The 15,910-nt window shown below is 43.8% G+C and overlaps 1 protein-coding gene across 2 annotated transcripts in view; it reads left to right on the plus strand.

Annotated features, from left to right (window-relative positions):
- GFRA1 (GDNF family receptor alpha 1) overlaps positions 1-12,444 on the plus strand; it is a 211,820-nt gene extending 199,376 nt beyond the window's left edge. Inside the window, exons 10-11 of one of the 2 annotated variants that reach the window (XM_007469604.1) lie at positions 10,666-10,719; positions 11,667-12,444. In XM_007469604.1, coding sequence (XP_007469666.1) covers positions 10,666-10,719; positions 11,667-11,822 — 210 coding nt within the window. In that variant the 3' untranslated portion in view covers positions 11,823-12,444. The remainder of the gene's footprint in view (positions 1-10,665; positions 10,720-11,666) is intronic. The other variant, XM_007469605.1, reaches the window with a different exon arrangement.
- The last annotated feature ends 3,466 nt before the right edge of the window (positions 12,445-15,910 follow it).

Genomic DNA, 15,910 nt, shown 5'->3' on the forward strand with positions numbered 1-15,910 from the left:
CTCAAAGTTGCTTTTTTAGGAAAAAGGCTGTTGTGTTTAAGAGTAGAAAATACTGAAGGACCAGACTTCTCTCTACGATAAAATCAAGGCTTCCTGTGGTCTACAATGGAGAGTAGTTTCATCTCCTTAATCCTTGGGTTTGTTGTCTGCAATGTGGGAATAATGAACACAACCACCTGGGAGGGTTGTGATAATTAAACAAATTAAAATTCTTCAGCATAGTAACTGAGCCTCCAGCACAGTAACTTTTTATCATTATTTTATCCTCCTGGTTCATCTCTGCTGACCATGAGACAGAAGGAGCCTGAGTACTGAGGGACAATTTGATGACTTTTATCCCAAAATTCATCTGGAAAATGAACTTGGGTGCTGTATAGGGTGTGGACCCTGTGGTTGAAACAATTTTTATGATCACCCTTTTTTGATGTCTTCTCCTAAACTTTTTTTTTTTTTCCTTCTACTTTTCTCAAAAAGTGAGAATAACCACTTAAGGATGGGGACGGGAAGACCAGGCCCCCTCAGTGCATTTCGGGAAAAGCCATTAGGACACCCGCCCCTGTGGTCCAGAGGGTAGTGAGGCTGGCCCATCAGAGGGATAGTAATTCAGCAGTTGGACAATCGCTTAACCCAATTGCTGCATAATAAACATGCTTAATAAAAAGGAATAGGACGTCTGCACCATCTTGGCTATAAACATGCTCTCGTTCTGGGCAACCTACGAGAATACCTCTGAGCACACTTAGATCACATACTATAAATAAATCCAATTTCTTGTATCCCCTACTGACCTTTTATCCTTAGGACTTCTAACCAACCGCGCTTCCCTGAATAATAGACTCTGCCGTGCGCTTGAGCCGTGGAGCACAGTTGTGGGAGGAAAATGGCTCTGGTTCTCTTGGGGGTGAGGTTCAATGAAGGGCTCCCCTCCCGTGTGCTCCTCAGATTTGAGGCCCAAGAGGAGTCACGTCGTGGACCAGGCTAGAGAGGAAGCGTAGGATGGTGGGCACTGAGAAGACATTGCGGGAATTTTCCCCAGGGTGGCTGTCCCCTGCCACCCTGAGGGCTGCAGGGACCTCAGATATGACATGCGGGGTGCTCATCTGTGGAGGCTGTCGGGGGAGTGAAAATCACCAGCCCTGGCTTGACCTCTGACTCCTTGGGTTGATTCTAGGCTGCCTCAGCTGGCTCTGTGCATGCTGGCTGTGTGACCCCGGGCTTATCACCCTTATTATTCTAAGGGTTGATCTAAGGATTATGAGAGATAATGGTACCGTATCTGGCAGAGTCAGTATGCGTGGGCTTTAGAGTCGAAGAGGCTGAAGTCAAAGAGCTTCAAATCTCAGCGCAGCCGCTCTGGGCTGTGGAAACTCGGGCAGGTCCCGACCTCTCTGAAACCCCTGCTTCCTGATCTGTACAAAAGGGGAGTACCCCCCCTCAGAAAGTCATATGAGTCCTTGGGGAGTATTCAGTAAAATGCGGACGGGATCATTACCAGTGGAGGCTATTCTTAAGAGTAATCGTCACGGTCATTATCACTATTAGTCTATTTGGTTTTCCTCTATTTTCTTGAATATTTTTCTCTGTCTACTAAAAGTACATTTTTTTAAAGTTTTTAAATTTTTTGCTTTCCCCTTGTTTCTTGCAGCACCACAGGTGCTCCGTCTTCCCACCCAGAGAGTGAACAAAAGCCCTGGGTCCGTGCTGTCTCCAGACCTGGCATTTTATATCAAACCTTAGTTACCACCATAAGTCACAGAGCCATTACAGGGCTGCTCTCAGCTGCACATAAATGCACAAGAGAATGAGAGGCTTAATAAATATTATCTGATGGTGATGAGGGTGCATGTCTGATGAGATCGGCTTCGTGCACTTCTCGTCAGGGACCACGATGAATCTTTCCTGCTGCCCTCTGCACACTTGCATTTCCAAATGCACGTTTTGAGAAAACAAATGTTTCCTTTTAGGGCCATCCCCCTAGTTACCATTACACCAAGATCACTGAATGCTTGCTCTACAAAACCCCTCCCCCACCCCAAACTAAAACATCTTTCACACAGTGTTTGGCATAATCTTATTGTTAACTGGGCGTAATTTTCTAAAATGCAGCTCGTAATTGCTTCTTGTATGAATAGTTTACTAATCAAGCAAGTTAACCATGAACGAAAACACACAGTTCTCTAATGTAGTTGGCAACCTGTGTTCGCCCCAACTTGGGGAAAAGCAAAATAGATGTAAGATGACCCTGTGGAGGAAGGGAAGGAAGAAAGGCCACAGCCCAAGCGCCCTGGTAAGCTCCCTGCTGTAGACAGTGTCTGCGCACAGCGCTACTTGCCATCCTGCCATTAGTGTTAAATTACAAGCGCAGGGCTGCAGCCATCCTTTTATGGTGTGCGGGAGACTGACAGGCAAGCCTGAGGGACTGCTTAGCTAATGGAGGACCGTTGATATATCTTACAGGACTGTATCTCTTTCACTGCCTTCATTTTTAAATCCGAGGAAAGAAGATCATGAGCCAGTTCTATTCAGTATCACATTATCACAAGCCAAACTAGCTTAATCTTTTGTATTTTTCACACCCCTGCCTGAATCCAAGAACATCCAGTATAGGGACCGCAGAGAGGCTAAGAGATCATCAACAGCAACTTGGATTTTAAAAGGACTTCCACCCCGAGTATCACGTTTGATTCGCACAACAACTCTGTGAGGTAGGCAGTAGTAGGGCGGGGGTTATTGTAATTAGAGGTGATGGTTGAAAAGCTAGGACCAGGACCTCCCTAACCTGTGGTCTTGTTAGCATACCTTATCAGTCAATCTGGTACCAAGAGCAAGTTCTAAATCATAGTAGAAGCTCTCTTAACTGACCCTCATGTCACCAACTCACCACAGAAGCCAACCTCTCTGCCATTCCCCTGTAAACATCCAATGCCCAAGGCAGGCTGAATGCCCCAAGCTAGTGGGCTCTCTCCTTCTGCTTACCTGGGCCCCTTCCTGTCTCCAATGGAGGCACAGGTTTAAAAGATTCAGGAGCATTTGTTCTCAAACCTTTGGGTGCTGTTGTAGTTGGTATTTTGCTTACATAATTTAATTAAATAGTACATGGATGATTGAAATAGGAGCACAAAAGAAAGAAAGTTGTTTCAATGAAAACTAGGTTGAATACATTAGAAAAGTTCAAATTCCTTTAAAAAAAATGCCTTTGGTTAGGTGTGGCCCAGACAACTCTAAAAGACTGAGAAAAATTGTAAAAATGTAGAAAGATTCTGCACTGAGATTCCTCAGTGGGTGTCAAACAAATGCCATTCCTGTTTTAAGGAAACAAAAACTGGAAATTGTAGATTGTAAATGATAGGCGTAGCTTGTGCAGAACATAAGCCAGGGAATTCCAATCAGCAAACTCTTTCTTTAAAAACCTTTTTTAAGGGGCTTCCCTGGTGGCGCAGTGGTTGAGATCCCACCTGCCGATGCAGGGGACACGGGTTCATGCCCCGGTCCGGGAGGATCCCACATGCTGCAGAGCGGCTGGGCCCATGAGCCGTGGCCACTGAGCCTGTGCGTCCGGAGCCTGTCCTCCACGACGGGAGGGGCCGCGGCAGTGAGAGGCCCCCGGACCACCAAAAAAAAAAAAAAAAAAAAAAAAAAAAAAAGAAGAAGCTTCTAAATTAAAAAATTGGATACAAATGTGTAATTTTTAAGTGATTTAATGATTTTGCTCTTTAACGTCATTTCTCAATTGACCAATGACCTAAGGGCCCAGCCCCCAGTGCCGTCAGGTAAAAAAGTTTCTATTCTAGGCTTGGCCCTAAGCTCAAGCTAAATTGCACTGTTAAACTTGTAACAACTCACAGGTGCCAGGAATCCAAGACCTTCTAGACTCTAGAACAGGAAACCATATCACCTTTAAGGCTACGAACACCACACACACACACACACACACACACACACACACACACACACACACACACCCACACACACCACACACACACACACACACACACAACACACTCAAAATCTGGCCTCACCTCATGGAGGCCTTGTCTAAACAGCACATCTGGGATCTGAGCCTGTGCTTCCTTGGGCTAAGGAAGCATGACTTCAGGCCTCCAGTCCTCTCCCCACCCCTTTTTATGACCAGGCTCGACCTGCCCAGAGCCTGCCAGACTAACTAAACTTGGTACCCAGTGGGCCTTCCCAAACCTGTGCAGGGTGAAACATCTTTACAAGGTCTTCTTAGAGATTAATGTAATGAAAGCCTTTTGGCTGAGGTTCAGGTAATATGTAGACACAGTGTCTTGGAGGGAGAAGGTAGATGAGACATGGTAGGAAAGCTGCCCAAGAATTATCACCACCCACATCTCACTCTGTCCCTCCTCATAGCCCCTCAGCCCCTCCCCAGCCTGTGCCAGAGCCCATGGGGCTGGCAGAAATCGACTTAGAGGAAACAGAGCCAAACACAGGCTCTGAGAGACAAACACCCTCGCCCAGCGGCTCAGCGTAGACCTTATTTATGTGTCCACTTGTTTTAAGCACTGACTTGACTACACATTATTCAGACCAGTGGTTGCTACCCAGTTCACAGGAAAAGCAAAACTCACCGGGAAGTTGAGTTTCAAAATAGACAGTGACAAGGATTTTAGAAAGACTGGCCAATTGCTTGTGACCAGACCAGAAATAAAACCTCCCCTGGCTCTCCCAAATCCAACAGGCGAAATCCGAAAAGCTGAAAAGAGTATAAGACTACAGCGCACTGAGCACACGACCATTCCTTAGCTTGGATTCACTAAGCAGGCAACTTCTTTTTTCTGTCTTTTTTGTGTGTGTAGAAATTAATTTGGGCAAATATGTGTCTAGTGCAGAACAGAATTGTTATGTAGTAAGTTCTACTCATAAAAGTCTATAATCTGGTGAATCTATTTTATTAAAATGCAAAGTGAAAAATGAGAAAGTAATACGTTATCCTTCAAATCAGGTAGACAGCCTTCTTATGTTTTGCCTTACAAGAAAATGTAAGATGCGTAGATTTAAACGGAGAAATGGCTTTGAGTTCTGGACTATTTTGGAAAGAACTCATGCAATGGTTTTCCCTAGCAAAGGTCCAGTTGATGCTGCAGAAGAGGCTGTATGCTGATAAACTGATATTGACAAGGGTGATAGATGCAGCTCGGTACTCAGTACTGGAGAGCAAAGTTGATTGCGTTTTACAGTCTGTGGATTTCTGTTTCTTGCTTGTATTCTGTCATTAAGCAAACAGGTTCTTAATATAGCAAACCTCTCTAATCAGTAAAGGGAGAAGAGAAGCAGAAGCATCATTAATTATGACCATTTGGCTGCGGCCTGGACAATCTGTTGCTACTGGATTGAGCAACTTCCTCTGGTTTTATTTGCTGGAGGTAGAGCAGAAACTGGCTTTTCTTATACATGGAGGAGAGAGAAATGTCCCATATGCCCTGCTGGCTGCCAGCTGCCTAAAAACCCAAGATTAAACACTGGCTTCTCTACAGAAATGGAGTCCTGGGGCAGCAAAGGCCAGACTGCAAGTGGGTACACTATTAAGTCTCCAATTCCATAAGCAGAGCAAGTGTGCAGCTCCAGAGCCTGACCTGACCTGAGGCTCGGGGAGAACCCACCGCGGGCAGAACGTGCCGTGTACACGGTGCCCGATGAGTTGGCTTGACTGAGAGCTATGAACTGTACGTGTGCCTGGGCATTCTGTACTGGAGAGTGGTCGGCACCAGGCAGGCTTTCCAGATGCTAATCACAGGGGTAGAAAGCAAGGGAGTAACAGAGGTTAACGGCACCCAATGCATTTATTAACCCTTTAGTGCCAGGCCCTGGGGAGGTCTGGCCACAGTTACAGTGCCATGGAAATTCTATTATGTGACATTCCTGGACTTGGGGATTACTGCCAGTGACAGTTTCATGAGAGAGCTGCAGGGACAAGGCTTATGAAAAGCCTAAAGAACAAGTTCCCTGGTTTTCCAGAATGACAGCAAAGCTACTGGTTTGTGGATGGTTTCTCCAGTATCCTCTTCACCTTCTCAAGATGAAAACCTTGTGGTACTGTGTTTTGGTGGTGGTGTTTCCCCCAACTCCGAGTCAGGCAGCTTCTCCTATAACCGCATAACTATGAGTTAGCTGTTATGAAACCCACTTTCATAAAAGGGGTTAAATAATTCGTTTTTCAACGTGCTGTAACAATGGTTAAAATGGACTTTTAGAAAAATTGAAATCCATTCTCTTCTCTTCTTCTTTATCCCTCTCTCCTTTTTATGAGATACGATACTTTAAAGCCACAAACTGTAAGGTTTGGTGCCTAGATAGGTCTGGGCTGGCCAGGCTCTATGTTGGGCCCCTGCCTATCCTCTTAATGAGCAGGGCTGTAGAGCTGGCAGACCGGACTTGTTCCATTATTACACCCCTGGTTTTCCCCGTTTCGGGCTCGGCAATGGTGCTCTTCCAGCTTCTAACTTGCCTTATACCTTTGCAAGATCTCAGAAGTTTTGGTTTTCTTTTTGTTTCTTTAATTTTCCTGGGACAGTCCCAATTTTCATCAACGGAGGCAAGGTTTAAAATATGTAAATACTCTTTGCAATAGTTGAAGGTGAGAGATGCCCTATAATTTTATCTTCTTGCGTTTATCAGGCCTGACTAGCAAGACAGTGATAGCTTGATGTTTTAAAAAAATGCTCAGGATAAAAGCCTTTAAAATGTGGAAACAGCAGGTTGTCCAGGCTTCAACAAGGGGCTTTAAGAGCCAGATTTTCCTAAGTGGACTTTGGATCTGCACAGGTAGATTTCTGACTCTCGGTGGTCACCCGAGGGGTTCAGGCTGAATACAGGACTTATAAGCATGCTGCCAGCTAGACATACGTAGGTCTGAATCCCCAGGCTCTGCCCCTCCATCTGCAGCTTACGAACCCTTAGAGTCACTGGACACCCAGTTGATGCCACTCAGTCCAAGCAGCAGACCCACTGGCCCTCATTTTGTAATATTATACCCCAGGTTTGGTGTAGGATTTTAAAAGATCTCATGTCTATGTGCAACCCTTCGATTCTTTTACCCAGGTGCTGCCTGCTATTCCAACAACCACTAACATCTGTTCTTTGCCTTCTAATCACACTCACAGGTGTTAGTGTGGTTCATGCAAAGTTCTGGCGGAACTGGGGGGCCACTCTTCTTTGCCTCTGCAGTTCTGGGGGGTGTCCCGGCCCCCCAGACCTCTCAATGGGAAGCAGTGTTAATACGCTATGTAGGCAGAGGCTTTCGAGGCCAGTGTGCGTGGACCGCTAAGCCTCTGGAGTGCTAGGTGCTTCTGCTGGGTTAGGAAAAGGGTTGACAGGAGAGAAGGCATTTTCTCAGAGCCTTTGCAGAGGCCTGGTGGTGCACGGTTACATTCACTCAGCGGTTCGTCCTGTTCTGCCCACCAGAATGGTTCTCAAGGCCAGATGAGCTTGGAGCTGCTGCCTCCACCTTAAGTAAAGCCAGTGGAGATACAGGGAGACAAAGCCAGAGGTTGATTATTTGTGTTAGATACAGGCCAACAAGATGCCTGCTTTGGGGGAAGAAGATCCCAGAGCCTTCACAGACCTGGAGCTGGTCTCAGTGTATTTTCTTATGTGATCAAACAGTCATCCCAGCCATCCCCAGATGGGAGGCAAGAGCACGTCTGCCCGGTTGTGTGACTCTAATCCTGTACAAAGTCGAACTCTCAGTGACCACTGAGGACCAGAATCTACCTATGTTGATGTAGAGTCCCCTTAAGAAAATTGCTTAAGATAGAGACCTTTTCTAGTCCATTGGTGGAAGCCCCCTTTACAATCATGTAATAGATGGGCATTTTACTAGTACATTAACAGGTCCCTGAAGTGACTAAGTGTAGCTAGTGAGTCTCTCAGATGGTATAGATGATGAGTGATACACTGCATGCTGGTGCTAATCATATAGAACAAAGTAGGAGGAGGCCTACCAGCCCTTGGATCTCTTAGAGGGCACTGCAGTCTAGGACACTGAGGTGGAGCTTAGCTGTGACCACAGCACAGAACAGAAACAACTTGAAGAAATAATGTGGCCCAGACTAGAAGTCAGGCTGCCTTCTCTGCACGTTTTAGTGAACTTCTTAGTTAGGCAACAGCCCTTAATGAGGGTTGTCTTTTGTAGATTACCGCCTAGAAAAGACAGAATGTGATGTTTTAGGGCCATTTTGGTGTCTGGCACAATTCCAACCTTGAACAGAAATAAAACGTGCAAAGTTCTACACATTATTCTCTACAGGTTACAATGCAATGGACCAGATTTGCTATTAATATAGATTAAAAGTAGGCTTTTGAGTAAGGCTCAATTCCTCTTCTGATTTGCCCTCTGATCTTCTTATACATAATATTTAGTGACCTTTGAACAGCCCAGGGATGCTTCACAGTGTCTTTTTCTTGACACCTGTTTAAAGGTTTCTATTTCACATTCACAGCGGGCATATGCAAATAGAGGTAAAGGTTATGACACCTCCCACGTAGCATTATGGTCAATAAATTACTCCTTGGGTGAACATGCTATCATTTCAGGCTAGCACGTCTTCAACAAGTTGCAACCGTTGTCCTGCAGTAGGCAGCCTGCCAGGGCATTCCCACAGAGCTGGTTGCTCAGATACTCCTAGATTCAGGTGTTTTGCTTAACCAGGGTCATCCTGTCGACAAATGAGTTCTTGGTCTTTCGACGCCAAAGGGCTCCTAGTTTCAGGGGGAGGGGGCTATGGGAGGGATTCTTTGTGTGGATTTTGGGGGCAGGGGGAGCATGAAGACCCAAGCATGCCAGGGTTGCCTGGGAGAAACTGTAAAGCAGGAAAGAGCACAGTTCCATTCAGGAGTTTCAGAGACTTATCTAAATCTTGACTCTAAAGTAGTTCACTGTGTGCCCTTGGGTAAGTCACTTAACTTCTCTGCACTCTAATTTGTTTTCCTTTACAAAACAAGAGAGCTGCACTGGGTTAGCAGTTTTTATTGTAATTGTTTGAGCAATGGAACCTTCCCTCCACCTCAGTTCTCAGGTAGAAACCCAGTGGAAACTTGCTTCATTTGTGAGGAAATAGGGAGCTTAAAGCCCTCACAGCTCAGGAACTTGTAACTGCCCTAAAGCAGTTTTCAATAAAATATGTATTTATTTGTATTGCATAGGTAATGTACATGTATTTTTTTAAAACATCTTTATTGGAGTATAATTGCTTTACAATGGTGTGTTAGTTTCTGCTTTATAACTAAGTGAAACAGTTATACATATATATATGTCCCCATCTCTCTTCCCTCTTGCGTCTCCCTCCCTCCCACCCTCCCTATCCCACCCCTTTAGGTGAACAGTATGGAGGTTCCTTAAAAAACTAAAAATAGAACTACCATATGACCCAGCAATCCCACTACTGGGCATATATCCTGAGAAAACCATAATTCAAAAAGTCATGTACCAAATTGTTCATTGCAGCTCTATTTACAATAGCCAGGACATGGAAGCAACCTAAATGTCCATCAACAGATGAATGGATAAAGAAGATGTGGCACATACATGCAATGGAATATTACTCAGACATAAAAAGAAACGAAATTGAGTTATTTGTAGTGAGGTAGATGGACCTAGAGTCCGTCCTACAGAGTGAAGTAAGTCAGAAAGAGAAAAACAAATACCGTGTGCTAACACATATATATGGATTCTAAAAAAAAAAAAAGGTCATGAAGAACCTAGGGGCAAGACGGAAATAAAGACACAGACCTACTAGAGAATGGACTTGAGGGTACGGGGAGGGGGAAGGGTAAGCTGGGACAAAGCGAGAGAGTGGCATGGACATGTATACGCTACCAAACGTAGAATAGTTAGCCAGTGGGAAGCAGCCCCATAGCACAGGGAGATCAGCTCGGTGCTTTGTGACCACCTAAAGCAGTTTTAAGATGGATGGATCTGGGGTCCGTAATGCCCTTCACTATTCCTGAAGGGGACCTGTCTGAAAGAGTCCCTGCCCTGTGCCTTAGCCCCCAAGCACTGAGTGGTTTTCCCACTAGAGGGCAGCCACATGAGCCCAGGACCACATCTGTTTCTGTCATATTGCCGTATGCCCAGCGCTGGAAAATAGCTTGGTAAGTGTTTGTGGACTGGAACAACTAATAAACAAATGAACAAACACACAAGCTTCAGGAAGACCTATCTTTATATTACTAATAAATGTGGATTTTTATTGCACCATTTTTACCTAGAAGGCAGCTCCTAAACATTAACTTTCAGAACTATAAATGAGTTCAAAATGTAAATGACTTTAAATTTTTTTCTTTTGCAACCTGTGCAGTGACTTTGAAATGAGGTGGGTACAAACTGAGATGTACTATGTCAAACACACCAAATTTGGAAGATTTAGTATGAAAATAAAAGAATGTAAAGTATCTCATTAATCATCTTTTATATTGATTACATGTTGAAATGGTAATATATTGAGTTAAAGAAAATGTGATTAAAATTTTCTTCACCTGTTATCACTTACATGGTTACGAGAAAAATTTAAGTTATATATGGGCTCACAGTTGTGGCTCACATATTTCTGTAATGGCACGGTCCTAGACAGTTAATCATCAGTAATTACTCTTCCATAGTATGTATGAGTGATTTTGTGTGTGTGCGTTTTTGTCTCTTTCCAGGCACAGAAGCTGAAATCCAATATGTCGGGAAGTCCACACCTCTGTCTTTCTGATGTAAGTTGTTTCTTTCTGAGTCTCCCTGCATTTATAGAAACAGAGCCTTTGGGACCCTGGAACAGGATATGATGTGAAGGGCTCAAAGACAACAAGGTTTCAGGTCCAGAAAAAATCTAAGTCACCCTCAATGTCCCTCTGCCGTTTGAGCCAGGTGCAGTCTTCAGATCCTAGTGCCCAAAGTGAGAACCAAGTGTGGACCCCAGGATCCTCATCTCAGAACTGGACCAGTACAAATACCATTGTCCCAGTACCATGATAATCTCTGTGGTCACAGTCACATAAATTCATCTGGCACAGAGAAGATACATAACAACTCTCGCTCCTTACCAGATGTCCTTTGACCTCCACAGCAACCCAGAAGTAGCCAAGGCGGGCCGCATTACACTCCCCAATCTACAAGTGAGAGGGTGGTTGATTCTGTCACAATCATAGCTCATTGTGGCGGGATGTGGCATTATGGGATTGAGCAGGTGCTAGGGATGGGGATGAAGGAATCAATCCTGGGGAAGGACAGCTGTGCTGACTGGAAATTTGGGAGCCTGGGCTTTGGTCGGGACTCTCTGAAAAGCAGGGCAAGATCCTTCATCTATGAAGTCCATGGTTGAACCAGCCAATGGAGGGAAAGGCTACTGCCTTCTCTGCCAGTCTCCAATGCGATTTGTGACCCATCTCTGCATGAACTCATACTTGCTTGGGCAAGTTTCCCAAGATGATTCTTCCTGCCCTCCTTCATGATGGAGAGAGACAGCAAGCATCCCTCCTCGGTCACTGGTACCCAGAAGGAGAATGGTTCCATGTTTCACAGTTGCTGGGGGACCTTGGGAGTGGGGGTAAAATCCCCGGTCAGCTTTGGTGAGCAGTGAGAGAGAAAGAGTGCGGTTAAAATATGCCTTGATAGAACGAACACATGCAGTGGGTAATAATGAAAACATTCTTTCTTACAGCGTGATTACGAAAAGGATGGTCTTGCTGGGGCTTCCAGCCACATAACCACAAAATCAATGGCTGCCTCTCCAAGCTGCAGTCTGAGCCCACTGCTGGTCCTGGTGGTAACTGCCCTGTCCACCCTATTATCTTTATCTTTGGCTGACACATCGTAGCTGCATTTAAATACAATATGGACATGTAAAAAGACAAAAACCAAGTTATCTGTTTCCTGTCCTCTTGTATATCTGAAATTCCAGTTTTAGGAACTCAGTTGAGACACTGCTAAAACAGTTTCATCCAACTGGAACTTTTTTCTTTCTTTTTTCTTTTTTTTTTCTAAGAAAGCTTCTTGTGATCCTTAGGGCTCATATGGGATCCCCGATACAGTGCTACATTCCAAACTCAGAAGGCTTTGGGGCATGCTGTATTGTAAGGGGACAGTTTGTTGATTTGGCTGTAAAGCATACTGGGGCCATGTTTTTCAAGAGGACGATGAGGATGGTGATTTTAACAATTTAACTCTGGCCTTCACTAGCTAGAGAAGGAGTTAGTATTTCTAAAGAATCTTCCATATCTCATGTAATAGGTTTTATTTCTGATGACATGACTGCAGCGGTACATGGATGCCAGGTTTTTTTTGGTCACAAAGTGAAGATCCTCATCAAGACAATCTTGATGGACTTTGTGCAAACAGGCTTGTACCAATGTTCACTTTTCTATATGTACTAGTATTTTCCGTGCTAAGTTTATGTACTCTAAACAGTTCTGCACTCTCCTACAAAAACAAAAAATACCTGTCACATCCCAGTGTAGTATCTGTCTTCTAGTCAAAATAGAGAGTGAGAGTGGGCATGAGACTTCACAGAACCTTGACCACTGAGACATTTTCCTAAGCCTTACCTGAGTGAGAAGCCCTTAAACTAACAAGAGTCAAATATAGCTGAGGCATCATTCCGATACTCTTTACACGTATGAGGTTATATGTAGAAAAAAATTTTTACTACTAAATGATTTCAACTACTGGCTTTCTATATTTTGAAAATAATGACATTGTCTTCATTTTTTTTACTGGTGGTTTAATACAAAATACACGGAGCTTGTTTTCCTCTCATAAGTAGTGTTAACTCCGATGTTCACGAAGACAGCTCTTCAAAAGCGGGCTCTGCATCACGTTATTGTGGACAGGCAGGAGGACACAGAGCAGCCAAGCATTGTCTTTTATCATTTCTTGAAACGCAAGCGTGCATACCTGTGAGGAAACCAGCAGCCACTCGTAAATGTTCTACAATGTCCAATGGCACCCTTGCCAGTTGACACAGACCAGTACCTGGGTGTTCATGTTACTTGACTGGGACGGGGGTTGGGACTTGCTGCCCTTTCTTCTGAAGCAGATCCATGCCAGGGTACACAGTTCTTTTCCTAAGGATTGTCTTGACTCCTATCTGTCATGGCTTGGCTGCTGTGTAGAGCAGTTTGGTCTGAAGGTCATGGGGAGTCTGCTTGCACCGTGTTCTGTGTCCTCCATGACAGACTGTGACTGACTCTGCAGAAAAGAAAAAAGGTTTGTGGATCCAGAGGGTCACGAATAAGGTCTGTGGAGCTGAGTTGATTGGCACAGAGACACAGAACAAAACAGGACTCTGGATATAAGGCATTTGGCTTGTTACTGCACGTCCTCTTCTATCGTTCTTTTCCTTAAACGAATAGACTCAAAAGTGCACTTTTGAAGTCTGGTTGAAATGCTGAGATTCGAAATCTACAAGGATCGAGTGCTAGTAGCCATGTTTCTTTGAAACTGAATAGAGGCGAGGAGATTCCACCCAATAGAGTATTGGAAGCGTTCGCTTTCTTAGCATATCAGTAGAGGGGTGGAGGGGGGGAGACCCACAGTGCACATTTCATCCTGATTCCCTTTGCCCACGGATGTTTGCCTTGTAAGAATTAATCAAATTACTAGGGTGGGAAATCTGTTAAACCCAAGATGAAGGCATAGCCTTCTAGCTCTATTGGGGTTTGAAGTACATTTATATCCAAATGTTCATAAACATAAATGTATATATACTAAGTACCAAGTTTTTTCACTTCAAAATGTTTTCAAGGGGAACTCATCAAACAAATTCAATTAGTGAAAGGTTTCCTAAAGACTCTTCCTTTGAATAAACACATTAAACATGTCGAAATACTTGGAATTCCAGTCATCTGTGAAAGCATATCTCTTACAGAGCATATTTTGTTTTAATTAAGGTATCTCTGTGTATCTACATTGGACTAATTGCACAGAGGTCTGATTCTATGTAATCTACTGTAGAAAGCTATTGATTACTTCTGTAATAAACAGCAGCTCTAATTAGCTTCAGATGACCAAAGAGGAAATAGGAGCTATCAGAGCTAACAAGAGTGGCTTTCAGTGAAGAACCGTGGATGTGCAGCACATAAATTAAATTTTGAAAAGCCTCATCTTTTCACCAACACAGATCTCATTTTTCTTCAGAGATAGAAGCATATGAGAGTTACCAAATCGTCAATTTGAAAATAAATTACTGCTTAAGTAAACAGAGGGAAGGATGTTCCATGACAACTTCTTAGAGAGATTCTTATAAAATCATGCCAAGCAAGTGTTTCTGCCATTCGGGGTGATCTCAGTTTAACAGGGTGCCCCCCCCCCACCAGAAACACCATCATTTGTCCCAGTACTGGAGCAGGCAAAACCTTCTACCTATCCAGCTTCCTCTGGCAGTGCTAAAAGCAAAAAATGGTTCACTGCTTCCCGTCCTGCAGGCCCTGCATGGAAGGTGCCACCAAAATACAAGGGCTGTCTGCTGAGGTTTGGGCCTGTTGGAGAAGGCATCTCATTGTAGTTGATTTTGGCAAACAAAAACAGTAACTTAACATCCATGGAGACCGTGGCTCCCAAATCAAGTCTAGCTATGCTCTACTCATTTCAGAGAAAAAAAGGCAAGATTGCCAAACCGATTAGAAGCACATTTTCAGTCCCCTTGATGTTGAATATATTTGACCGAGAGGTGTTTGAGTATCTTTTTAAATAGAGCACATGAAGGAAGAGGGGCACAGTAAAGAGAGGGAATTCAGAACATGCCACCTGAATATATTTTTCCGTATCTGGTTTTTTTCAAGCCTCTAGTAAAAAAAAGTGTAAGTTGAGAATGACATAGATTATTTTTCATTAAGTATAGCAAACTGTATGCAAAGTGTGAAAGGAGTGTGGTTTTCCATTAAAAAAAATTTTTTTTAAACGATTCTTTATTCTGTAGTAAAAAATGTTTTAGAAGCTACTTTTTCAAGGAAAACAAATACAGGACAGGGCTCCTCCAGAGCTGCTGTGGCCTTTGATCTAGTCTATATTAAGATTGTTTCTATCTTGCACATGCTCCGAGGATGGGTTGTCTCCAGCTGCATCCCCATTTCCCACCTGCCTCTTTGTACTCTGAATCAGACACTCCCAAACACTCCATCTGCTGAGCTAGGAAAGTGGGAGAGAGGAAGCATTTCTAAATCAGTGTTAAGTGCTTGGGAAAAGACATGTAAGAGCAGTGAGAGTTTATATAATTAGCAAATTCTGTTCTTAGAATCCAATCCAATACAAAAATGTATTTCTGTTGTTATTATTTACAAAACAGTGGCCTCGGAGGAGCTGTCTTTTGGAAAATAAGTTTTCATTCATGTAGTCAGGCATACACGACTTATTTGAGTCAATAAACTGTGGGCCAGAAAATGACCTGCTTAAATGAATGCACATTTTCTCATTCTCTTTCAAGCTGTTCTTGAGCTCTTAGATTCATACCCCCGCGATCTTTGTTGCTTCTGCTCTTTGATAAAACAGATGAGACCATGTCAGACCCATCGTTTCAAGAAAGACCAAAAAGCAGTGACAACACACAAGAGTCAGTTACCAATGGCCTGAACATGATGTTGGCCAAAGTGCCTGTCTGCACTGAGTTCGGGGAGTTTGAAGAGATGAAGCAAAATCAGGGTACCACAAGAGACCACGTGCCATTGGTGAATGGAGCATGCAGTCTGATCCGGACAGAAAACTTGTCCCAACAAGACATCCAGCGTTCCCTGAATTAGACACCAGTGCCTTTGTAGGAAGCATGCCAGAGCTAATATCTGGAGGGTAAAGGAAGGAGTTTCTTTTTAGAAATTCTAAAACAGCAAAGCAGCTGGGAATTTGGTTAGATATCCTTACAAGCTATGTTTTTCTCTCATCCCTGAGATAAGCATCTCGTGTGTAGGTCTGATA

Source organism: Lipotes vexillifer, unplaced genomic scaffold, assembly GCF_000442215.2.
Source record: "Lipotes vexillifer unplaced genomic scaffold, Lipotes_vexillifer_v1.1 scaffold240, whole genome shotgun sequence".
Lineage (NCBI taxonomy): Eukaryota > Metazoa > Chordata > Mammalia > Artiodactyla > Lipotidae > Lipotes > Lipotes vexillifer.